Raw genomic sequence first — 27172 nt, forward strand, 5'->3', positions numbered from 1 at the left:
CGCCCTCCCCCACCCAGGCGTTCCGCAGCAAAGCTTCCTCCTCCAAGCTCGGCTCCCCCCCGCCCCCGGGCCCGGGGACCTTTCTTTAAGTCTTTTCGGGTCTCTCAGAAGAGACACGCAGGTGCTCGGAGACGCTGCTGGAGAAAGAGAAAAGCGCTACCGGAGTAACTGTGCGTGAGCGCCCCGGGGCGGGTCCCGGCGGGAACACTCTCTCAGGCTGGCTGGAGCGCGGGGAGGGGCCCGGCGGGGCTGGCACTTCTCACGGGGTGTGTGACCCGCTCGGGTGCCAGTTGGAGAGGCTCCTTCACTTTGGCGATTGCTCCACAGCCATGTCCGAGATCTGGGTTCTCTGGCCACTGGTGAGTCTTTTCCTGCCCGGGCGGGAGCCTCTCCCAGCTCGGCCACTGGGTGGGCGCTGGACTAGCTCCGGGGGCGTCAGGGGGACGCGCGCGTGGGCGGCGGGCTTGTCCGGCCTCTGACAGGCTGGCTCACCAGGGCTGCCAGGACTTTCCCTGAGGGCGGGATCTCAGGAAACCGGGGAACTCGTTTTTCTTGGGGCTGGATATAGAGCGGTAAGCCCGCGGGGCAGGCGGAACAGCTCCGGGTGCTCCCCGGGGACGCTGTTCGCGGCCCAGAGAGGGGTGGGCGCGGGGGGCAGGCCGGGGCGTGCGAGATTTGAGTGTCGCTGGAGGGACCGGAGACTGGAGGGGATCTTCTGGACAGGTCCTTACAAGTCACGCCGAAGCACCGCTGCTGTGCTGGTGGATGTGCGCGCCGCGGGGCGGTGAGAACCTGCACTCCCTGCACTGGTAATACAGGTTTTCCGGCAGTTCCCAACTTTAGGGAATAAATCAGCCCCGAGGCGGTGGTTAAACCTGAGGCTTTGGACTGCACCGTTTCTTTCTTGAAAAAGTTATCTTGGGGCTGAATGCGCCTTAAGAGACTTGTTTACCTTCTTATTGCTACACAGAAAAAGAAACTGTTTTGTTTCCCTTCCGGTAATCCCTCTCCTTAAGACCGTGAGTCACATCTCAGGTTTGGTCTTTTTTTTTTTTTTTTTTTTTTTTTTTTAATTTTCTTCTCTCCATTTTCTTTCTTGTTATCTTTCATTGCTTGCTGAACTCCGGGGCGGTAGGGAACCTGGGCCTCACTGCTCAGGCGGTGGTACCTGCTGCCACCGCGCACGCGCTGGGGAGCCTGTGCTTGGCCTAGAAGCCTAAGCAGCGGCCACCTCTTTTGGAGAGTCCCTGCCTCAGCAATGCCAGCGTGGTGATGTATGATCGAAGACACTGGGCCTCCAGAGGTTCATGTGAGTTCCGAATTCTCTGAAAGCCAACGGATTCTTACTTTGTTGGTCCCCATCAAAGTGCCAGGCACTGTGATCAGAATGTCTACGAATGTGATCTCAGTTCATTCGCAGCTGCGCAGGAAGGAAGATGTCCTCATCTCCATTTTACAGATGGCGAAATGGGGTTCAGAAAGCTTAAGTAATTAGACCGAGTCCAAACAGTAAGCGGCAGGGCTGGGATTTAATTTAGATCCAGTTCCAAAGCCCGGGCGGTTCGTTGATTGCACCTGATGTCCAGATGACAAGAGTTGAAAGGAAGAAAGCACTGATGTCTGGAACAATCTTATGATTGGAAAAAAAAAAATTTCCCTGATCCTTTCAGAAATAATGTACAATATTTGGGCTCCTTTAGGAATTTTCTTCGAGAAAATTTAGGATTCAAAATTGAGAAACCATTTATACAACCTCAGATCACACTCTTCTCTTCCTTATCATTAACCACTGCCTTATTGCAGTGTTAGTTGCTTTGACAGTCTCTTAGCTCTTGGAACAACAATACTAATAAGTGTAGCAAAATTATCAAGGCCCAGAGCTATGCTTAACTTTTATACTATAGCATCTTTACCAGAGGTGCATGTTTAAAGCACCAAGGAAACTGCTTTTCTGAAAGAATGCACACACATTCATACACACACATATATGCATGTATATATACATACACATTTACTTATATATACATGTTATAATATCTATAATATCTATTAAACATAATTTGCTTATTACTGTTATATATGATATGTGGCCTAAGAAATTAACATTTATCAAATAAAATATATCAATACAGAGGTGTAAAAAGAAAAAATCTGACATAACCCTATCACCTAGATAATCATTGTTTGCATTTTGTAGTATATCCTCTATTTCTCTTTTCTAATATGACTCTTAAATTTAGCTACACAGAATGCTGCCCTGCCCCCATCACTGGCACACTATCACGCCTCTATTCTTAAAGAAGTTTCCACACCATTACGTCACCTTGTGTGTCTCTAGAAAATGCTTGCTTTTATGACTTCGCACTTAGTAGGGCTTTATTTACTAGTGTGCAAATAAATTAAATGGGGGCTCGAGTGCTAATTACATGGAACGCAGAAGCAAGTTTGGTTTAATCATGTCAGTGGGCTGGAAGTGGATGGGAGGGAGCGGCCATATTTTCTCTTTTCCTCTTTCTTCCTCTAGTCCTCTTGTGTCTAGCGCAATCTATGGTCAGCAAATATCCCATCCTTTACCTCTTTGCTTCTCCTCCCTTCTTTCTTCCCTCTTGGAGTTAGTTTTCTCTCCCCTAGTTTCTGGGTGTCATTTCCATGGGACCTACGATAAGTAAGTTTGAAAGCCCCAAACAATTCACAAGTGTCTAAAGGAGACAGAAAAAGAGGCAAACTTACTTTAGAAATTTGTGTGAGAAATAGCTGTGAGGACTGCTGCTGCTTCTTTTAATAGCACATAGTCCTGATAGGCTTTGTCTTGTACTGTTTAGGTCTATGGTTAGGCAGTTACTAGATTAGCCATTTTCCTCTCCTTTATTTCTTAGAGCACTTCTCAAAATTATGGTCGAGGACAAGGAGAGGGCCGCTGAAAAAGAAGTCGGTGTATTTATAAGTAATCATACAGAAGAGTTTCAGGGACAAAATAAAGGACAGTTGTTTAGTTTATAATTTAATAATTTTTCTTAAACCAGGCTAAGAGACATGAAATAGGTTGCAATGTGTTTCTGTTTATTGTTGTTTTTAACAGGTTTTCCTTAAATCATAAAAAACTTGAAAATTCTTACGAATAAAATAAATTATGAAATGTAATTTAAAACATTAACAACCAGGATGGAAAAACAGAAATTTATAAAAGATGGCAAGATTGGAAAGGAAAAATGAAATTGATATATGGAAATCTTTGGGTCCTTCATGACTAGCTACAATTGGGTGAATGAAAAATCTTCTATTGTCTGTTTCCATAATACAATTACCACCCTTGGTGGCAAAATTAGAGTTTAATTCAGAAAAAGCAATTTTTATTCTTGCGTTGAGTTTAGAGAAGGCAAAAGGTGAAAGACAAAGAGGACTCAGGATTTGGATGTTGTCTCTAAGTAAGTTTCTTTGGGACACTAAACAAGTAATTTACTTCTAAATAGTTCTTAGTGGTGGAAATGTCAGTAGTTCAAAGGAATCTCTCTGAAGGCTACCACAACTGCCAAGGACAGAGTAATCATTTTCTAAGAGATGATCAAAAACCTGAATAAGGAAATCCCCCACTTGAAAACCCCTAGTGAGTTAAGTGCCTTTTGGTGAATTATCTTAGGTTCCAAAAGTCCCTTAAGTGAGCACATGTTTTGTAATAGGTACTAAAGACTTATTGACTTATGATGAAAAATAATAAGTAATCATGTAAAGATAATACTGTATATAGCTTATTACCAAAAAATTATTTATAGGACCATTGTAAGTACCTTAATGGATAGTATTGTATTCTTTTTGCTGTGTGTGTGTATCTATTCACAAAAGTGGGAAAACAGCATTTAACTAGCTAATAAGTCCTTTCATTTTCTGGAAGACCCTTGCTTTAAAATGAAAGAAATAAAATGAATAAATAAACAAAATGAAATAAAACAATGTATCTTTAGCCTCTTATGTAGTTGGACTCCTAACACCAATTAACTATCTTCCGTTCAGTCTTAAACAGGAACAAATAATTCAAAAGTACTTGCCTACTTTCATACTATTTTCTTTGAAGTGAGACTATGAGTTGTAAGGCCCAAATTAGAAAGTTGATCATTGTAAGATTGTTAACTTCACCTTCCTCAGAAGGAAATGGGCTAGTTCTCCTCTTTGATCACAGCTCCCTTTCTGATTTGGAATGAGCTTTTGTGCAACCAAGCCATCCCCATCTTTGGGCAGTTAGAAACAGCAGCCATTGCTCTCTTGGACACCTGGCCTGAGATCCACTAAGTGCGGGATGATAGTGACTTTCGTATGAAATTGTACATTTTGAGTAAGGCCAATCTTGTAAGTTAGCAAATCTGACTACAGATTCAATCGTCAGATGTACTCAGCCCAGCGAGGCAAGCAAGCCTACCGTAGGTAGGTTTTGTTAAGCTGTGAACTGGGATAAACTTGGAAAATTAGAATAAACTTTGCTTCGGAGTCATTAACGTCAGTCTGTCCTACAGTCAAGTGATGCAGCATTCTGGATTTAGTCTCCTCTGTGTTCTGGGAGGCCATAAAAATATAAGATGTGAGAAACATCAACACTTTTGATTTCTGAGGTCAGAGATCTTAGAAAAAAGAGGGGAGACAGAGAGAGAAAATGAACTCAGAACCTGTGGTGTAAGGCTCTTGCCCCTTGCTGAGGACTGAGCTATGGTTTTTAGCCATCCTCACAAAAGGATCCTTGTTCCTGATGGACTGTTTTTTCACATGGATGTCTGTGTGGATTTAGGCCTGATTTCAAAAATTGGGCTTACACTGCCCCAGGCTATGTTTTGTCTACCCTGCACAGTACTGACACAAACAGTATGTATGTGTGCAGGTATATATTTTTAATATTAGCTGCCACCACTTAAATGTTGGAAGATTTTGGTTTCTCTTGAAAACTGGAAGATCTGGACCCACATGCCACCTGACCCCCACTCCCCTGGATCAAATGGCTGCCCCTTTGGTCCACGTGCACCTCTCCATTTAACCAGGCCCTCCTACACTTTGTTGTCTGTTCCACCTGGATGCTTTACTCCTGTGATAGCCCTGGGACCCCTCTGGGCATTTAAGGACTCTAGGGTTCTAGTTTAGGACTTGGTAGCCCTCCCATCACCCATTTCCTCCACCAAAGATGACTTCTTTTCTTTTCGGGCTTATTTTTAGAAGGGTCATTATTTCTCCATGAAAAGTCAAATTCTGATTTGCAAGTGCAGAGCACAGATGCTGTTACTCTGTAACACTCTTATCTTCTCACATGTAAATGTAGTCGCCTGCTAACCTCAAATTGTGCTTCCTCCAGTTGGTCTTCAGCTGGGAGGAGCATCAAAATAACCACCAGGGTTATTAAATATTAGGTAACAGAACATAATCATAAGGAGACCCCATTCTCAGAGATCCAGATTCTTTAGGTCTGTGTTGGGACCTAAGCATTTTTTAAATTTTTAATCCATCACTACATGATTCTAATGTCTTTCAGGGTTTTGAAAATGATTTTTCTAACTCTAGCACTAAACTCAAAATCTAATCCCAGATGAAATTCTCTGGGTTTCCTCATTTTGTTTTATTTATGGCTTGATTCAGTCAGGGGTCTAACCAGTCCTGTACTCCCACTGCCTCAGCTATCTCTCTCCTGGTCTTCCCAAGAAACTAGCCTTAAGAAAGAATGAAAACATTACTGGAATAAGATTACCTTGTGTAATTTTATTTACTCATTTTGAAAAAAGTAAGAACGAACGGGATCTTCACTTATCTCTTTAATATAGAAAATTTTCTTTTATTTGTTTTTATTTCAGTTTTTCAATAATGCACCTACTACAAAATGTCATTACTATTTCCTTACCCTTTACACAAATATATTCGAGATGCATTATACAATCGGAAATGGTGAACTATTAATGGTCTTTTTAGAATTCCTTTTTCCTAAAGTATTGATAAGTAATTAAAAGTCTAAAGAGCGAATGACCAGAACTAGCCTCTTGTTCCAGTTGTGTCCTGGACAGTAGGGGACAGTGAGATTTCAACCCCCTAGTGGGGCCTGTAAGACTGGGAAGAAGTTCAGGTTCCTAGGGGCCCCTGATGATTCCGGTTCTGAAGACTGTTTGCCATCTCTTGTCTGTTTAGTTCAGTGATAGTTCAAGATGGGAAATCCTAGTGCTCAGCTATGAGGAGTTCCCAAGTGTGTATGCACCACTGACCTCCCTCAAATCCAGAATCTGAGGGAATCGAGATGGTGGTTTGGGCCTGTATTCATTTCCCATGGCTGCCGTAACACAGCACCACAGACTGGGTGGCTTAAACAACAGAAATTTATTTTCTCTCAGTTCTGGAGGTTAGAAGAAGCCTAGACTCTGAGGCAATGATCTCTTCCTCGCCTCTCTCCTTGGCTTGTCAATGGCCCTGTGTCTTCACGTCATCTTCCCCTTGTCTGTGCCTGCGTCCAAGTTTCTTCTTATAGGGACACCAGTCATATCGGATTAAGGTGCACCCAAGGACCTCATTTTAACTAATTTCCTCTTTAAAGACCCTATCTCCAAACATGGTGACATTCTGGGCTTCTTGGGGTTAGGACTTCACCATAGGAATATGGATGTGAGGGAGATACAATTCAGCCCATAGGAGTCTGAATCTCTTGAGCTAGCTGTGTGACATGGACCAGTCACCCCACCACCCGTTTGGGGCATAGCTTCTCCTATAAGGTGAAGGGCTTGGGTTGGGTCATCTCTAAAACTCTTCACCATGATTACTGGAGAGCTTCTAGTCAGCTTGAATATCTATAATCAGCCTGAAGTGTGTGCTCAGTATTGAAAAATCTCGCTGACTGTTCCAGAGATGTCTACTTATTCTTGCTGCCATTTTTCACCACCAGACACCTTTTTTTTTTTTTTTGCCTCTGCTTTTTAAAATTCTTTTCCTGTTTGCTTTGAACTTCACTAAGAACAGAAAAAAAGGTGATTTTTTAAACTTCCTTTTCAAACCCTAGCTCATCTCTTAGGGCCAATTGCCGCACTGCTTCTTTGAAGTAATGCTAATGGGATTCTCAGTTTCTTCCAGTAGTTTGTTTAATTCAGTCACTGCAGTGTTACTCTATTTGTAATTGCCATGTTAAATCTTGGGTGTTTATGATTCCTGGGAAAGTGTGGAGAGCTTGTCAAAGTGAAGTGATATACCTCAAGGGTGGCCATCAGTTTCTGGGTCTGGCCATTCCTGCTCCATTCCTGCTTTGTTTCTTCTACCTAGTAACCAGGTTGACTATGAAAAGTGATTCATCACTGCTGCAGATAATTAATAAAAATCCAGCTGTTCTTTCAGTTTCTCATCATCTGATACAAGGGACAAAGTCTCACGTCACCCTGTTTCTGAGAGTTTCAAATGGAGCAAATGCAAAGATTGGAGGATAGGAAGACTTCTGATTCCTATTTGTGCATTGCAGATCCCCACCCCTGCAAGGGACTCACAGTGGGTGTGATGGCACTCAGGCTGGAGGAAGGGAAACCTAAACTCCCCTTCCTTTCAAGCTGCAGACCAGGGCTGGGAAGTTTCACCTTCCCTGCCAGCCAGAACCGCAACCTGGACAGTCCTGCTACAGTTTTCCCAGACTAGAGGGCAGGGGACTGACTTCTGGGTTCCAGGAAGTTCCTGCCAGACTGCCTCCACCTTCAACATGCATTTGCTTTGAAGGTTCATTGTATAATTAACACACAGGCGTCTTGCGAACAATTGTCTGAAAACAAATTGAGTTGTTTGTGTGCCTATGTGGAGAAAGCAACTAGGAAAGTAATTTGTAAACCTGAAACAGCCCAGAGGTGTTTGGGCCAGAGTTGTCGAGTCCTCCCTTGGCCAGTCCTAACTGTGGGTTATTGGACGAGTCATTTCATATACTCTGTGCTCAGCTTCCTCGGCTATAAAATAAGGCCGTAATAATTCCTCATGTGTAGATTTATTGCGATGACCACGAGGTGATGTGTGTGAATGAACTTTGTAAAAAGCTAGGCAAATGTCTAGGGTTTGGTTTCCTGACTTAACATTTTCACAAACAATTCAGAAGGAGAGAGAGAAGCAAGTTTTCTGATTTGCAGAAAATATTAAAATCCTGTAGATAATGAAAGATGCAAGGAGATCCATTTTTAAAATCTATATTGAAGCTGAGCAGATGCTCATATGGTCCCTTTCTGCTTTGACGTTCCAGGATGCTACGAGACTGCAGCGTCTATGGTTATGATTGGCTGTATGATCCCACTGTGGCTTCAGTGGTCAACATGTTAATTACCAGTGTGATTCAGGAGACATTTACCTTTAACTCTCTTAATAGCTAGCTGCTAATAATGCTTTTGCTGAGGTCCTCAGGTATGTCCCCATTTGGGCTAAGCCAAGTTCCTCTAGGTGTGACCTGCCTGGAAAGCCCTTCCCAGCTAGTCATCCACTTGCAACAAGTCACTGCCCAAATGTCTTCTTATTCTGTGGCCTTCCCAGACCACTCTTCCTAAAACATCACTACCTCACCCTTCAAACTCTCCATGCCCCCAAGCTTGCTTTATTCCTTTAAATAGCACTTATTCCTCCTTGACATATTTCTTTGTTTCTTTATCATTTCCCTCCACACGATGCTTAATATTATGTGTCGACATGACTGGACCATGGCACCCAGATATTTGCTCAAACATTATTCTGGATGTTTCTGCGACAGTTTTGCTTGTTTTTTTGTTTTGGTTGATTTGTACATTTAAATTGGTAAGCTTTGAGTAAGTTAGATACCCTCTGTAAGTGAGTGGGCCTCATTCAGTCGGTTGAATGCCTTAATAGAATGAAGACTGAGATTCCCTAAGGAAGAAGGAGTTCTGCCAGACTGCCTTTGGACTTGAGCTGCAGCTCTTCCCTGACTCCTCAGCATGCTGGCCTACCCCATCAGCAGAATTTGGACTTGGCAAGCCTTTACAGTTGTGTGAGCCAATTCCTTAAAATAAATCAATCTCTCTCTCTTCACACACACACACACACACACACACACACACGTGTGTGTGCGCACACACACAAGCACTATTGGTCTTGTTTCTCTCAAGAACCCTGACTAATACAGTACACTTCATTTACATATAAACTCTATGAGAGCTAAGTCTTTATCTGTTTACTGCTCTGTTCTTGGATGTCTGTCTAGCACATAGTAGGTACTCAACAAAGTATTTACTCATTTAAGTAATTGATTAATGTGTTAGCTAATATTATTCCCAGCGGAATATAAAATTGAGGTCTCTCTGACTTTTGAATCTTTGTCATGATGGAAATTTTAAATTAATTGTATTCCTTTTTTTCCCATTTGGTTATCATTTGCCTTAGTTTATCCACTTTTCACATCTTTGATTTAACTGATTTTCTGGCCTTTTCAGCTTTTTTGAAAAAAAATTTTTTTGAGCATTCTGATCACTTAGTTCTTTGTGGGTTTCCTGCCTTGTCACAGTCAAAAACACCCCAGTTTCTGCCTGGAAAGTTTGGGTTAAATCTTTGCATACTACAAACTTGAGCTAATGCAAAAACTTAAAAAAACACAAGCTGTGTGGAACACTGCTTACATAATATCTTGTAAGAGTTAGAACATGCTCTTTAGACCCATTTTTCTTTTTTTATCCTCGACATAATTCTTTGATGCTGAACTAAGTAGGAAATGTTTCCAGAAATTCAGCTCTGTGAAGCAGGTGTGATCAAATATGAGATGAGTTTGGCACTGGTATCTGCTCCATGGCCAGTGATGTTTATGTCTTTCACTGTTCTACTCCAAGATTCACATTTCTCAAATTCTGAATGTATTTTTGAACAGTGGGTTTTGATTTCCAGTCAAAAACTTCAAAACTAAAGCAAAATTAGAAAGTACATTTCTCTTAGACATCTCCAGAACGTTTAGTATATGCACAGTTTTTTTTAGAAATAACACTAAGGTAACAATTCATAAATGTTACATTACATAAATGTTAAGCACTCTCTGAGTGCTTGATCATTTAAACCAGGAATTGTGGACCTGCTTGTAATATTGTCACATGACTGCTGGATGAAATTAGCTTACCAAGGAAAGGATGGGACCTATAGCTGTAGGGGACACACACACACACATCCACACACTATTGGCTATCAACTTTGAGCACCTTTGACTTGTCAATTTTGGCTACCCAATTTTGACTCAGATCTCTTTGAGTTTAAATCTGTGTCATTTTCTTCAGTTTCTGGTGAGAAACCAGAATTGAAAGAGAAGGAGAGCAAGTAACATCTCACTGTTAAGTCCCTCTTCCCAGCAACAGAGGTGGCTGATAACAGAAAGGAGTTGTGTCTACTCAGTTTGGTTGCCTAGATTCTGTTTTCCATTATCTCTTGCAAAAAGGACTTACTGATTTCTTCTAGCTACAGAGATTTTTACATTTGTTTGAAAATTTTCATGTGCTGGCAATGTCTGGAATGTTACATGGTTAGTATATTTAATTTCTGACTGTCAAATAGAACAAAGTTTGTTATAGAATAAGGGTCCTAAAAGGTGAATGACTTTCATTTGAACGCCCTTCCCATCTTAGCAGTTAACCCTTTGGTGTGATTTCAATCACGTTATTATTTCCTAAAGTGCCCAATTCAGTTACTGTTCATTAGCTATTGATGCTCTGATCTGGAAGAGGGACTAATATTAACAGGATGACAGGATGACCTTCTGTAGAAAAGGTAAGAAGCGGGGAACTGTCATCTTGAAAAGAGAAATTGATACTAATAAATACTTTTTGTTCAAAGCTGCTTTAGAAGCAGATCATAGACTCAAATGTGTTTTAAAAAGTAAGAGTCATGCAAATATAACATTAAAAATCCCCCAATGATTAATACATTACAAATAATATGCCCATGTGCAAATCTGCTTTTGGAAACTTAACATTCATTTTCGATTATAATCAATGTTACTTGTCTCTGTGTTCACAGAACCTGGCACATAGAAGGTGCTAGTGAAATGTCTGTTGGGTTAAAAAGGCAGTGGTTTGATAGTGAAGCCAGTACATTTAGGCATAATTCCTCTGATCTGTTTACCATTTCCAATTATTCTTTACATAGAATTGTTCATATAGAGAAAGTAAGCTGTATTTTATGGTGAGTTGGGTGTAGGGGAAAAAACACTGTAATAAGAGTGAGGAGACTCAGACAAGTCCTAGCTCTCTACCTTTTGCTCATGAGTGACCCTGGATAAGTCAGGTATTTTCTTGATATTTTGGTGTGATATTCCCTCCTGGAGTCTGGATGTTAGAAATGTATTTTTCAATACATCAATACATCCATCCCAGGAGGAAAAGATGGCAACCGCATCTCCTTCATCCCTCCTTCCTTGGAGGTCCCATGGTATCTTGTGACTTAGAAGGGATGCAGGCTTTGGTGACAAAGGGGGAAGGGCTAAAAGGGAAGATGTGGGGACTCCTGTGGCAGTGATTTATACGTGAAGAATATTTAGTTCCCTTGACCCAGAAGATGCCATAAAGTAGAAGGAAAAAAGTATACCATGAAAACTATGAAAAATGACCTTGAGGGAAAAATCCTCAGAACCAGTAGTTTAAAATTTTTTGATGCTTAGCAATGAATTTACATATTCCACATAAGATGAAAAATTATGTGTATTTGTGTTTAGAGAGACAAACAATAAATGTTTAGAAAACCTGAGAAAGGAATCAAACAGACATTACCTCCAAATGTTTCCATACATTTTAGAGGCTCATTTTTCTAAGGAGCTCAAGCCTAACTAAGATGAATTTGACACAGTGTCACTTGGACCTATGGGTTTTGTCTCCAGAAAAAAGGAACAAATAATAAAGATTGGTTCTCTATTAAGAGAAGTTCATTTTTCCTGAATAAAAGTGAAGAAAATCCTGTTGGATTTATTGTATGGTTAGATAACCAGGAAGGAGTTCATCAAAACTGTAGATTCTATTGCTATATATAAAAAAGGAAGAAACAGAACATGCTGTAAGCTAAGTACCAGGATTGGGAGAAATTATCACTTTTTATCCTCACAATAACCCTTCAAGACAGAAAATACTGTTGTCACTTACAGATCAGGAAACTGAGGATCAGTGAGGCCCTTTAACTTGCCCAAAGTCAGTGTTGGCAGCAGAGCTGGGATTCAAACCACAGTCGTTTTGAAATTTCATGTTTTTTCCTACTCTGCTATGTTGTCCCTCACTGGAACTTAATAATAATACTGCTTACCAGCCACCTATTTATTATGTGTGAGGAATTGTGCTAAGAACTTGAAGTGCATTATTTTATTTAATCATCACAGCAAACCTATGAAGAAGAGATTATGTTATTATAGATAACAAAACAGAGACGTGGAGAATTTAAGTGACTTTCCCCTCAATCATAGGGCTGCTAAGTGGGAGCCGTGACTTTTGAGCCCAGAGCTGTGGCTCCTACCATCCGTGATGCCGTTTCTCGGGTAGTTTGGAGAACCCAAGATCTGGACTGTCATGCAATTGATCTGCTCCTTTTTTGGAGATGAGTCAGTGGAAGGATGGAACCCACGTTGATTTTGCCTGTGCATGGCAAATAAAATACAGCCATTTGGGGCGACTTACACCTGTTTACCAAGTTGCTTAGTTCAGAAGTCAGTAAAATTCTCTTCATGTTTTTCATTTACAGATATTTACCTCCATTGCTGGACCATTGTCTAAAGGTGATAATTCCCATGTGGCTGATAGCAACTCTGAGATGCTGAAATTGAGTAAGAATATTACTAAAAGGGAGAGCTGCGGTGAAGGCCTGTATCGTGAGCACGAATTTTGTTGTCAGCCGTGTCCTCCTGGTATGTTATACAAAAAAAATCTAGCGATCAGAATGAAAATCAGGGTGAGGAGTAGCATATAATAATAATGAAGAGAGTGTTTTTATAGTGTTTAGTTCTCCTGCATTATGGCCTGACTGGGAAGGAAAAAAAATATGACATTATTTTCCGAAGACCAGCTTATGTCATCTTTATCACACTGGTTTGATGTGAGAATAAGTAAATATAATTTATAAATGACATGTACCTCAGAAATGAGAGGATTTATTTATTTAGCTCCATTTTTCAATAGCAAAAGCAGACTAATTTGTGGATATTAAAACTTAGCACATCAGACTGGTGAGAATATATCATAATAATTGTGGAGCTCTGAAAGCAAGGGACTTCTATCCTTAAGAGATGTCTCAACACTTCCCTTCGATCAGAAAGTCTCTGAGAAAGCTGTTTGTCCTAGCACTGAAGCCTGCAAAATACATTTGCATTTTACAACCAAATAACTAGATAAGCTAGGAAAGCAATGGAGAAAAACCAACCATTTTTTAAAATCAGTATTTTTGAAATGAAAACCAATTTCAGATTGGAAATCCTTCAAACAGTAGCAAATTGGAAGCTAAGCAAAATGCAATTGGGCAGACTTTTTTTTCAACATGGAGTAGAGTTGACTACTATTTTATACAGATATGGATCTCCCAGTTGCATTGTGAAGGAAAACAGGAAGATAAAGGAAAACAACACATGGGCATATGCGATAGATTAATAGAACCATAAAGGACGGTGGTAAGTTTCATGTTTGGCTCTCCAGGCCTCCAGCACTCTAGCTGCTAAACAGGCATGGGCCCTGTTTATAAAAAGATTCTAACAGTCCATCTTGGCCTTCTCTCCAGGTTTTAATAACCCTTATGGAAAATCTCTGATAATCTAACCCATTTACATTTAAGCATATTCACATTTACTCTTTTCCAAATGAGAATGAAGAATGGCTTTCTGGCTTTTTTGTAACTTGCTAAACACCATCTATTTTTCCTGTGAATTGAGACCTTTACTCCTATTTTTAAAACCTAAAATGCAAATTAAAATGAAGATAATAAGCTTTGAATATCAAACTGTTAAGGACTTTGTTTGCTTTTTGTTTGTTTGTTTTGCTTTGTTTTATTTTCGTTTTAGAAGTGATCTCAGTCCTGGTGAGTTTGCTTGTGAGATAACTCTCATATGTCATTCTTGGAATGTAAATTGTTAAAAAAACCTTTTAAGAAGGAAATTTGGATATGTGGATCAAAACTTTGAAAATACACTGATACAGTAATAGGTTTATAGAAAAATGTCTTAAGAAAATAGTCAAAAATAAAAGAAAATATTGTATGCATGACATTTCACTATGATACCCAATGATGTAAGATTAAGTAAATTTTGGAGTATTCAAAGACTGGAATATTATGTATCAATCAAAGTCATGTTTTCTGATATATTTCTGATATAAGCCTCAATGTATATAAATTCCCTTAAGAGATTTCTAACTGATCCGCTGGCTGGATTAACTGATTCTCTCTGCTCCGTCTCTAAAAGATCCTGGATGGTGTCCAATATATACTAAACACTCTTTCTACTTCTATTCCTTTTTTTTTTTAATTTTAAGCTTATCAATATTCAGATTGCTTCCAAATTTGTTTATGCTCATTGGTGGTGTGATATTAATATGTAATTTAATTAAATATTACATAAACCAATATATGAATACACAGAAAAAACAGATTTTATTTCTATGAAAATTATTTTGAATGCTTTGGAGAATTTCAGTAAAGTCGGGTTACTAAAAAAAATGTTAATGTATTAGGTGGAGGCAAAATACATGGAAAAATCACAAAAATGTTAACGCCTTTCATACAGATTATTGGTGTCTTTAAGTTTTCTTTCCATCAAAGAGAAAGGAAGAAAGAAAAGAAAGAAGGAGGAGAAAAGAAAGAAAGAAAGGGAGAAAGGAAATCAGGGACTTCCCTGGTAGTCGAGTGGTTAAGAATCTGCCTTCCAATGCAGAGGACTCGGGTTTGATCCCTGGTCGGGAAAATAAAATCCCACATGCCACGGGGCAACTAAGCCCCCATGCCGCAACTACGGAGCCCACGCATCTCAACTAGAGAGCCCGTGTGCTGCAAACTACAGAGCCTGTGCACTGCAACAAAGATCCCATGTGCTGCAACTAAGACCCAACGCAGCCAAAGATAAATAGATAAATAAAATAAAGATGAAGTCAGATTTTGCCCCCAAAAAAGAAAAAGGAAATCATAGGCGATGCATTTTGGATGTGACTTAAGTGAGAAAGACTGTAGAATTCTAATAACTTGTTTCTACATCACAAGAGTGGCAAATAATTATATAGTTATATTTTATAAATTGAAATATTGACAGTATTTTTTTCAATGATCCCTTATGTGAACTGACATTTTTAATCAAAAAAGTCCTCATCACATCACCATATCCAATAAGAAGGATTCTATGGTACACTGCATACATTTTATATATATATATATATATATATATATATATATACACATACACATACACATACACACATATATATGCACACACACACATATACTCACATGTATATATGTGTGTGTTTATATGCATAGGAATGCACCAAAATGAAAACAGTATCTCAGAGTGGTTGATGTATAGGTGCTTTTTACACTTTCCTAAATTTTCCAAATTTTCTACAATGAGCATATGTACTATTATACTCAGAAACAAATATATTTTAAAATATTATTTTCAAGAAAACAACTACTTTTTAAATATTTTGATAAATTTAGGTTGTATACATTGGAAAAAAGAAAGAACTTGTGATATTGTATCCCTGTCATGCTCTAGGCCTTGTGCCAGGCACATTCTGCAAGGTAATTCATTAAAGAGGCCAATTCATTTAGAAAGCAGTATAATTCCACTGACAAGCAATTAAAGTTGTACTTTGGCTTGGTTTTCTTAAACATACTGCTGCAGTATACAGTACCCTTATGGGTATACAGTACCCTTATGCACTGTATTTAAATTTGGTTCTGAGTTTCCACAATGTATTTTTTTTTCTATTGACCTATCATTGCCTTTGTTTACTAAAATATTGTATATGTTTAAATTTCATAATTTGTTTATGTAGTATTTTGTTTTATCAAAAAGAATGCTATGAAATCATTAAGAAAGTCATGTTCCTAGGAGAGGCAGCTTACATTATTTTTGCTGTTCATGCACATACAGCAGATGAAACTTTAGACTTAAACTGCACACCAGCTCTGGGAAACATCCTGACATCCTGGAAGGTATTACTGGACACTTCTGCTAACATCCCATTGGCTGGGACTTAGTCACATGGCCATGCAAAGGAGGCTGGGAGATGTAGTCTTGACTCAGGGCAGCCATGTCCCCTGGTAAATATCCTATTCCTATGGGAGAAGGGAAAATGGATATTGGGTGACAATCAGGGATCTCTGCCACATTGACTAATCCTTTTCAAAGTCCTAAATTAGGGAAAACGTAAAGACATTGTAATGTGCTGAACTGTGTACTAATCACCATTTGCAGTTAGGTTTTTGGCATCCAGAGTGGGCATACCAAGTAAATAATTCCTCCATAGAGTGATCCCAGGAAGGCAAATGGGGAAGCTTTGACTTCAGAGAGAGAGTTATGGGACAGTGTTAAAAAGGAAAAGGCAAAGCAAGTGAAGAAGCATGTCCCAGGGCACACATTCTCCAGTGCAGCAGACAAGCCATGGGGACTGTGAGATGAAGGCAGAGAAACAGGACAGAGCCCCTGACTTCAGGGAGCTTCCAGTCTTGGAATGTAAACTCCTACACTTTACCAGATGTGGTAACACTTCAAAAGTTTTGTCTTAGTTTGTAACATGGTAGCTGAAATCTTTACCAAGCAGATATTGAATAATGTTTAATAGCTCAAGTTCTGGCATCAGTCCCTGCTTTCAAATCCTCCATCTGACGCTTAGAGGATGACCAACATATTTTGGTTTGCCTGAGACGTCCCCAATTTTAGCACTAAAAGTCCCACATCCTGGGCAAACAGGGATGGTTGGTCCTCCTAGCTATTAACAAGCTTCATGTCCTTTGGCAAGTTACTTGACATCTTTGAGTCTGGTTCTTTAACTGTAAAATGGACATAATAATAGTTCTGACCTTTTATGATTATTGTGAACATTAAATGGAAATGTGTTAATAGTGTTTAGCAGAGTCCTTGGCTTAATAAGTGTTAATATTATCATTTATTATTACCATTATAAGAATTGTTATGGATCTGACGGGTGCACATACATTTTACTTGCATTCTTCTGGATGGAAACTACATGCTGTACTGGAATAAGTGAAATTGAGTATTTGTGTTAGTTTTATAACATATTGCTCATGAATGGCAAGGAGCTACTGTTACTGAGGAATTTTCTTTTCAAATTCAATCTAGATCTCCAGTGTTCCTTCTTTCACCTTCTCTGTATACTAATCTTTTTTGTTGTTGTTCTACTAATCTTTTTTTGTTGTTGTCATGGGATCTAAAATGAGAATATTTTCTGAACAGTCATGTAAAGTAATTGTCTGAAATGTTACAATAAATTTTCTTTTAAAAGACAAAAAAAAAGAATGCTATGAGGTTGTTAAGAAAGTCATGTACCTGGGGAAAGAGCATAAATTATTTTTGCTGTACATGCGAGGGGGGCAGATTAGATTTTGCCTATTCTTTTAAATTAGTTATAACATAATAATTACAGTCACTAGTCAGGCTTTTCTCTTAGATTTCCCTTTATATTTTCTATCTCTTTCATCTTCATTCTCTATTCACTTGCCCTAAACTAGCTTTCCCCACAGCACTTATCACCACTTGCCGTCTTGTATTTATTTGTTCATTGCCTGCTTCTGCCTTGACAATGTGAAGCCTTTGGAGACCAGGCTTTGTCTTATTTCCTGCAGTATCTCCAGCTCCCAGAAAGTGCCTGGCACACAATAGGTATTTAATAAACGCTTCTTAAATAAATGAATTTTCCAGAAGGCATTGTTGTATAATGCTTACTAATAGAAATCCAATGACTCATTTTATTTTTAAAGTAAATAAAAGTAAATGCGAATATGATTTAAACTTTTGCGTATTAAGATAGCAAACCTGGTAATAAATTTTGTTGTAAATACGTTCATGCCTGCACATCATAACATATTCTGTCCCTTAACGGCAAAGGAATAGAAAGAAAGGGGAGTGAAAAGGGAACTGTGAGCAATTACTAGGCAGGTCCTGTGCAGTAATGTTAGCCATGCAAGAGAAGTATGATTATCTCCATCATAGGCATGAGGAAGTTAGGCTTAGAGAGATTAAGCACTTATTTTTGTTTGTTTTCTTTTGTTTTATTTGGCTGTGTTGGGTCTTAGTTGAGGCACGTGGGATCTTTTGTTGCAGTGCACTGACTTCTCTCTAGTTGTGGCACATGGGCTCAGTAGTTGCAGCACAAGGGCTCTGTAGTTGCGGCATGCAGGCTCTCTAGTTGTAGTGCTCAGGCTCAGTAGTTGTGGCACGCAGGCTTAGTTGCCCTACTGCATGTGGGATCTTAGTTCCCTGACCAGGGATCGAACCTGCATCCCCTGCATTGGAAGGTGGATTCTCAACCACTGGATCACCAGGGAAGTCCCAGATTAAGCACTTTGTTAAAGATATTGTTGCTATTAAATATTTGACCAAAGTCTTTAGAACTTCAAATGTTCTCTTCCTTAAACAATACTGTCCTTGTCAGGATTTGTGGACTTTGGAAAGTAAAATAAGTCAGAGAAACAAGAATTAACTAGGTAACCTCAGTGGCCAGTGGCAGTCATCTCTACCATGAATATATACCTAGCAACCTTCTTTTCTCCTCCCCCCAAAGTTGGTAAAGGCGTCTCTTCTAGTGCTTTTTTGATGATTCTAACCTCTGTTTTATATGCTCCTATTTTTAATCATCCTACTTCTGTAGGCATATTCCTTAGTGACTCTTTTAGCTTTTGTCTTGGGAGAAATTCTGTCTCTTGCCACGATTTTTACAACTTTCTCCCCTACTATATTTATATTTCATTAGCTTAGCCCCTCCACTCCTGTTTTATTATCATCCCTTCAGACTTCCCTTGCTGTTGCCTGACTACCTTGCATTTAAACACTTGCTCCATTTTTTTTCTTGGGCAGGCAAACGGAAAAGTGATGATTGCAAAATTGATGGAGGTGAACCAGAATGTGTACTCTGTGCAGAGGGGGTGGAGTACACAGACAAGAACCATCATTCTTTTAACTGCAGAAGATGTAGAGTTTGTGATGGAGAACATGGTAAGTGTCTTAATAAACAATCAAAAGGGACCAATCATGGTACTGCATGTATCACCATGTATAATACAGTCTGAAATTGGGACCTATTCTGGCACTATGTCAGCATACAGGAGGGACAGGATGGGCCTGGCTGGGGTGAAGCAGGACCAGGCACTGAGTGACATTTATGAGTCAAGTCTAGGCAATTCTCCCAGATGTAGGAGAATGACTAAACGTAAACATGGTGAACAGGGTCCATGAGCCCCAATCAAAACTGCGGGGACTTTTTTTTTCCTGCTTTGATTTATGCTTGTATAATGGCTTTTGTTCTTAGCCAGAAAGAGCTCAGACTCCTTCAGATACAAGGACAGAGGAACCCAAGAGGTGGGTGGTTTGCTCCCCCTTCTTTGGGGATCTGGTTTGTCCTGATAATTCCAATTGGGGACCTGAATTTTCATGGATATCCCAATCTATCTTGAGGGTTCAGATTAAAATAAAACGGAAGTATTCCCAGTTTTGTTAGACATCAAGAACTCTCTGGATGTAAAGCTTTTCTTCTCCCTATTTAGGCTCTAAAGCAGTGTTTCTCAACCCTAGCTGTACATTAGAATCAAACAGGAAGCTCCGAAAAATGCCAACACCTAGGTCCCGTCTCAGAGCAATAAAATCAGAATCTCTAAGTGAGGGTTTTGGCATTGGTCTGATTGAGTAGGCCTGGGTCAGGGCCTGACACTCTGCATTTCTAACAAGCTCCCAGGTGATGCTGATGTTGCTGGTCTCTAAGCCATACTTGGAGTAGCCAGGCTCTAGATGAGAAAAAGGGAGCCATTTAAGTACAGGTGGGGTTATCTAGGTTGCTGGATTGTCTGTCTACTTAAAACTCTGCTAAACGATTTCAACTCTTTCAACCTGGGGTTGCGTATTTGGCATTTAAATGCTAGTTGTGTTACTAAAGGTGTGATGGTGTGACTGCTAACAAGTGCTGGAACTCAAAAATCTATGCAGCTCCTGCCCATCCTTTTCATTGTCCATTTATAACTAGCTGCTCTAATTAATAGTCTGCGAATTGTTTTTCTAGGCCTAGAAGTGGAAAAAAACTGTACCCGGACCCAGAATACCAAGTGCAGATGTAAACCAAACTTTTTTTGTAACGTATCTCTGTGCGAACACTGTAACCCTTGTACCACGTAAGTTTTAGTCTTTCTCTGGTTAAAACACTAGGTATATCTTGAGAGAGAATGATTTCCTAAAGGGAAGCCTCCAAGCAACTAGATAACCATTTCTTCACCCAAACATCCTGTATCTAAACATTTATTGAACACCTCCTATGTGCTTGGTACTGTGCTGGCTGCTCAAGCCAACGATATGAGCAGACACGGGCCAGGCTTTGAAGGGCTAAGGCTAGAGGCAGAGAGTGTCAAGAAAAGCAGTGGTTATTGTGTTCACACCACGTGGCAAGAAGAGACTTGTACTCAGGGTGTTGAATTATATAGGAAAAGCTTTCAACTCTGCCTGGGGAGATGGGTAAAGATATGACACATGGCTTGAGTCTTGAAGGAAAGAAAGAGCCTTACCAGGTGTACACGGATGGAAGGGACATTCCAGGCAGGGGAACAGCCACTGCAAAGAGATAAAAGGAAGCTCTGGAGAACAGACGACCTGGCTGGAGTGTAGGAAAGACTGAGAAGGAGCCAGGATCAGATCGTGAAAGACCTGTCTTTCATGCTAAAAGAGCTTGGTTTTGACCCAAAGATAGAACACCTGATTATAGATTTCACTTTTCTTATGATTAATTGGGTGATTTTGAGCAAATCACTTAACCTCCCTGAGCTTCAGTTTCCTCATTCATAGATGCAGATAATATTCATTTGTCTTATCAGCCTAATTTCTGTGAAGATCAGACTGGGTAATATGTGTTGTAAAAACAGCTTTCGCTTTGTAAGATATTGTTTTGTATAAATATAAATATTTAGGATTATATTCATGTGCCTCTCCTTAAACTTGTAATTCACCTTGGGAAATTTTTAGGAGTTCACTTAGTAGACTTGAAAAGTAGGGACACAATGCCTTATGTCTCTTATTTACTAGAAAATGTTAAATTATGTGCAGTTAACCTAGACTCTCCTTTCTAGCCTAAGTGCCTGAGAGTACGGTCATGGTGACAGTGTAAGTGGGGATTGGGAGGGGAACTAATGTAGTAAAATAATGATAATGATAATAATAATTCTAAATACCTCATAATCTTGATTTAATTTTCTGTTCACAGTAACCCTTTGAGGCAAGTAATATTATCTCCTTGTTATTGATGAGAAAACAGGCTCATGGTGGTTAACTGACTTGCCCAAGCTCACCTAGTTAAGTAATAGGCAGAGCCAGGTTATAGTTCAGACAATTTGTCAGTGTTTGGCTGTCTGAAGAAAATCCCACAGGAACCTCTTGAGTGCTGTAATCACCACTTGATGCTAAAATGGGTAACCTTTAAGGACCACCTAGGTAGACTCCCTAAGCAGCAGCCTGGGCAGTAGCTATTGTCTGTCCATTTTATTGTTCTATGGGACAGTTTGGAAATTGCTTTTGGAAATTTATGATTTTAAGAGCACAGTTTATGACCAAATTAAACTTTATTTTTGTGTCTATTTCATCCTTTTTCTTCTATGTTGATGTTTTAATACCTTCTTTTACCTCAAGGCATTTTAAACCATAGTCATTCTTTGGGATATTTTTCATCTAAACAACCAGATTATGTTATGAATTTGCACCAGTGTAGATGCTAATTTAGAAATATTTGAGGGAATATGTTTGCCCAAAATGCAGAAATGAATAAAATGGCCCTGGATTTATAGTGTGTCATTGAAAACGATCAAGGAATCAGTCCACCAGGCTTTCTGAATTCCCTCTGTATTTTTTTCTAGGTGTGAACATGGAATCATTGAGAAATGCACACCGACCAGCAACACCAAATGCAGAGAGGGTAATTATTTCTTTTTATGATCATATTCTCCTTTCTTCCACCCCCACTGTAAAATATGAAGAAAAGCCAATCCAAAACTTTTGATTCTTTGAGAGTACTTCGTTGTAATCTTAAAAATTGCTTACTTTCATTTACCATGTCCAGTGTTCCAATCTACAGGATCCAGATCTAACTTACTCAGTTTATTGCTCCTCCTGATCCTCATTCCAATATCTGCAGGAATATACTGGGGTAAGTTCTTACTTTGTTCAAACTGTAGATTGAAGTAACTTGGGAAGTAGTTGTTCACAAGAATTCCCTCCTGTCTCCTACCTACCAGGAGAAAGAAAGCTCCTACCTGGTAGGCATCTCTGGTATGGTGTTAAAATTCCTGTTTCTAAATGCACCCCTGAGAGCTGGTAAGAACAGATGATGTTATCTCTCAGCTACTGTTTTTGAGCAACCATTCTGGGGCACTGATTGGGTGTTCCCACCCTCCCCATGAACAAGGGTATTTGTATTTAGGCAGTAGCTGAGTTGGCCAAGAATCGGAAGTAGTCCTTCAGTCTACATTGAGATCATCCCATGCACAAAGAGAATTCAAGGAGCGAAGGCATTGCAGGGGACACTTGATAAATTCACCCCTGTCTGTGCCTCCTTTCTCTTGTCCAGACTCCATGCTTTTTGATTATTTCTCCACCTTAACTTAAAATACTGTGGCAATACCTTTTATGCGAGGGTTACTTAGTAAAGTCAGCACGTAAACCAAAATTGGCTGTACTTATAATTACTCTAGAAAAATCCCTTTAGATCATTCATACAACACATGGTGGTGCCAACTTTCAATAACTCTGAAACATCCAATTTTTCTTTTTCTGTTGAAACAAATCACTGTTTCTCCAGGTCAGCTGAAGATAAAGAGATTGCCTTGCCATTAGAGATTGTTTAACTAAAAATATAAACACTTAAATTGTGCTTGGAGACTTCTAGATTTCTTTCTTCCACCTCATACTGACTTCAAGGCATACACTTATTGAGTATATATATTTGAATTATTTGTGAGTGTGTGTGCTCGAGTTTTGGGGCATTGAATGCCACTTCATGGCAAACTGATGTCGACTTTCCATAGCCTATGGCTTCTGTGCCCAGCTTCAAGCCAGAGAGAGGGAGTGGTGATGGCCATACAATAAGTCAAAAGCCACCTTCAGGCTAGGCCAGTGTGTGGTAACTGGATGGCTCCATTAAGGTGTGGCATATCTCTAGACCACTTGACTCGGTGGGATGGAATTTTCAAAATCAGGATGAATCTGCCTCTATGGTGCTCGGTTGCTTTAAATTTCAATGAATGAGTTTCTCCTTTCTTCTCACACTTCTCTTAGTCTGAGAGTATATTCTCACATGCTTCCTACAAGGCTGAGACCTGAGTCTGATAGAAATTTCTTGGATCTTTCAGTGGTGAAAAGACGGCGCAGGAATAGAAAGAATGGTCACCAGAAATCTATCGCCTCAAATACTGTAAGTGTTGAAACATGCATCAGCCTTCTTAAAAAAATAGAGAAGGTAGTCCTTCAGCTTTTTACTTTTACTTTTTTAAAAACAAACATTTATGATGCCTGTGTGTGCATGGGTTAGAGGGGCATCAAAAATGAATTAAGATATGGTTCCCAGTTGATAAGAAGCTTCTATACAAATAACAAGAATTAATTCTTAGTAATAAATTCTCACACAAAGGGAGTTGAGAAAAGGATGTGGCCAAGCTTCCATGTTCCATGTTGGTATTATCCTGAAGAGAAATGCAGAGAGACATCCTTTACCAGAGCAGGGATTCCGTATCCAAGTCCAGGCACAGAGATAACACTTAAAGCCATTGTAAAGGTACAACTCAGCTCTCTCCAGACACTTGTTACCTTATCTGTCACCATATCTTTTTACAACATGGAATCAAAGCATTTCAAATAGCAAAAGAGGGAGTTCCCTGGTAGCCTAGTGGCTTTCACTGCTGTGGCCAGGATTCAATCCCTGGTCGGGGAACTGAGATCCCACAAGCCACACACAGAGCGGCCAAAAAAAAAAAAAAAAACCCCACACACATATAGCAAAAGATACACTGGGGAGAGTAACCAGTTCACTTGATGAATAATGATTTTCTCATTTGGGGCCAGTGAGGCTTAGGGTTCTTTAAATCAATGTGGTACAAAATCATTTCAACTTAAACTATGTTGTCGTGTCAAAAATTAGAATAGTTACAGTAAAGAAAATTTTAGAATGATTATGGTTATTATGTCTATTTTCATGAGTCTATATAAAGAATAATCTCAGCACATTCCACAAATTACTTAGGTTCCTTGCCTCCTTAAAAAAAAAAAAAAAAAAAAAGCCAATATTCCTTAGTTTCTGGTTAGGCTGGAAACTTTCAGAATAAAAATTTGAATGGTGAAAGAATCCTCCTTAGTCACTTAGTCTAAATTTATACATTTAGAGTATTTTATTACGTTTAGAGTATTCTGTTACATTTAGAGTATTCTAAGTATATTTTATCTTTCTCCTTCCCTCCATTTTTTTTTCTCCCCAGGAAATGATGCCACTGAATTTCACAGGTAAAACTTTTATCATTTTATTTCATCGAGTTGGCTTCCTTAGGAGTCACAAGCTAATCTTAGAGTTAAATAATTTTGTGAATTTCAGTAACATATAGTGGGGTCTTGCCGTTTCTTGAGGTTCCAGTTCTTCCTGCTCACCAAAAAGGGTTTATTAAGCAGTTTAAATGTATAACCAATACTCAGGTAACATAAGATGCTGTATTCTGAAGGCTTAATTTCCCTTCACAAGCAGTTAGGTGTAGTATAGAGCTCCTGCCTACATTGACTCGGAGGCTAATCTGAATTGTAGACTCAGTTATTATTGGTGTATCCTAGTTCCGTAACAACATTCATGATTCTATTCTGTTCTGTTCTTCGACCTGTGAGTCAGTGATAAGATGGTCATATAAACTCTTGGCCAGCCTTTTAGATGTGTGGGTCATTGATCATCAAATCCATACGGACGTTAGAGGTGATCTTTTCCAGCCCTCTTACTTTATAGATGAGAAAAGAAGGCACAGAGATGTTACGTATCTTGCCCAGGTAATAGAGCAAATTAATGGGGACACAGGAGGAATTGGGATTAGAACTCAAGGTTGTTTCTGTTTTTGTTTTTCCCTGACTGGCTCTTTAGATCTCTAGGACTTACCCATATTCTTAAGTACTGTAAGAGGAGAAATAAACATGGTTTTCAGAAGTGGGAATTTTGTTTAGAAAAACAAATTTTCAGAGACTATTCTGTATTTTTCAGACATTGACTTGGGAAAACATATCATTAGTATTGCTGAACAAATGAAAATAACTGAAGTTAAAGAATTCGTTCGGAAGAATGGTATGGAGGAAACTAAAATAGATGAGATCAAGCACGACAATCTCCAAGATACAGCTGAACAGAAAGTCCAACTGCTCCGTAATTGGTATCAAAGTCATGGGAAGAAAGATGCTTATTGCACTTTGATTAAAAGTCTCAGAAAAGCCAAACTTCATGCCCTTGCAGAGAAAATTCAAGATATAGTCCAGAAGGACATTACTAGTGAACATGAAAATGCAGACTTGCAAAATGAAAATGAAAGCTTGGCTTAAAGTGAAAAACAACTAACTCAGTTCTAAGAATATACTAAAGAAAGATTAATGTTCGAATAAGTTCTGGGTAGCTGCAAGCTATAAATATTGCTTGGCTTTTTTTTTTTACTGGGTGTGTTTTCTTTTTTCATTTATTAGATTTGTAGAGCTAATATGTTTACAGGCGTTGAGCATCTCATGGTTCTGCCTTCAAGGATGTTTAAAATCTAGCTGGGAAGACAGACACAGTTAAGAGTAAATACAGGGGCATGTCAAGTGCGCAAAAAAGAACGTATGCAAAGGACAAAAGATTTCAGATCATGTTCAAGTATCTAACATATGATTCTGTAAGTATGAATGTAATTAACATATGTAAATACAAATGCCTATCCACAGGCTGACCTCATTCCATAAATCAGTAGATGTGATCTTTTGTTGTCCTGTCACAATCAACTGGCTCTAAATGACCTCCCCAGCTCCACTGATAATTCTAGAGATTTTACCATATTTGTAAATTTTGTTTAGTTTTGAGAGGAGCGTACTCAGGGAAAACTTACACATACATCTGAATGTAGAATATAATAAAGTTCTACCTCAAAGGTCTTTGCACAGATTATTGGCATTTCATGGTGAAATATTTCAATTTTGAATTCACATAGAAAATGCAGACTCAGTTATAATGCTTGGCTATTTTATATTTGTTTGTCACTTTGGATCAAAATAATCCACTTCTTTCTCAGGTGTCAAAACATTTTGATCAGGAAAGAATTACTAGATCATTGGCACCTCTCCATTTTCTCCTTGATGTGCGTCTTGGTGGCCTGTGCACCCCCAGACTTGGAAGGACTGCCTAAGAAACACTTAACTGATTCATGCAAAGCTGGGACTGCCCTTGGAAACACCTAGCTTAGTTTGGAGAGACTAACTGGTCTTACGGAAGGTAGCTTTGTGGCATAGCACGAACCCATGTCTACCACCAAAGCTGATAAGGTAGATTCTTATTTTGCTCCACCCGCCACAAAATGTTCAGTAACTCCCCATGTGTTCTCTCTTGATGCAAAGGCAGCTTATACAGAGCAAAAGTGAAATCATGTCAGGTTTCAGGAATTGCTCTTGTTATTTCCTGTAGCTTCTTAGACAAACAAGCCCCTTTCCCCACTACCACTTCCTTACTTTTACATTAAACACTTTCGAAAGTTTATACTAAATGTGAATGTTAATAAATACTATTAATATTTATATAGTTGTAAGCTGAAGACAGTTATAAGCTGAAACAGATACTCAGAACTACCTAAAGAGCTTCCATTGATGGAAGGTGTTTTCCTCTTATGTTTGGAAATAGAAAATATAGGTAAAACTATTTAATTAAAATCATGTTTTTGGTATCTGTGGTTATCTCTTTTTTTGGTGGGGCCTTGCTTTTTGTTTTTGTTTTCTTTTTTCCATCTATTGCTAAAT

General features: G+C 39.2%; 1 protein-coding gene across 2 annotated transcripts; it reads left to right on the plus strand.

The window, feature by feature from the left end:
• The first annotated feature begins 303 nt into the window (after positions 1-303).
• On the plus strand, positions 304-27172 carry FAS (Fas cell surface death receptor). 2 transcript variants are annotated; one of them, XM_082674217.1, is made up of 9 exons: positions 304-359; positions 12676-12838; positions 19007-19144; positions 20202-20310; positions 22036-22094; positions 22239-22325; positions 23527-23588; positions 24646-24670; positions 25404-27172. In XM_082674217.1, exons 1-9 carry the CDS (start codon positions 330-332, stop codon positions 25733-25735), a joined length of 1005 nt encoding a protein of 334 aa, XP_082530343.1. In that variant the 5' UTR covers positions 304-329; the 3' UTR covers positions 25736-27172. The 2 variants fall into 2 exon arrangements, with proteins under 2 accessions (XP_082530343.1, XP_082530344.1); XM_082674218.1 differs by lacking the exon at positions 22239-22325.

Source organism: Grampus griseus, assembly GCF_964374135.1.
Source record: "Grampus griseus genome assembly, chromosome: 16".
In the NCBI taxonomy this organism is placed as follows: Eukaryota; Metazoa; Chordata; class Mammalia; order Artiodactyla; family Delphinidae; genus Grampus; species Grampus griseus.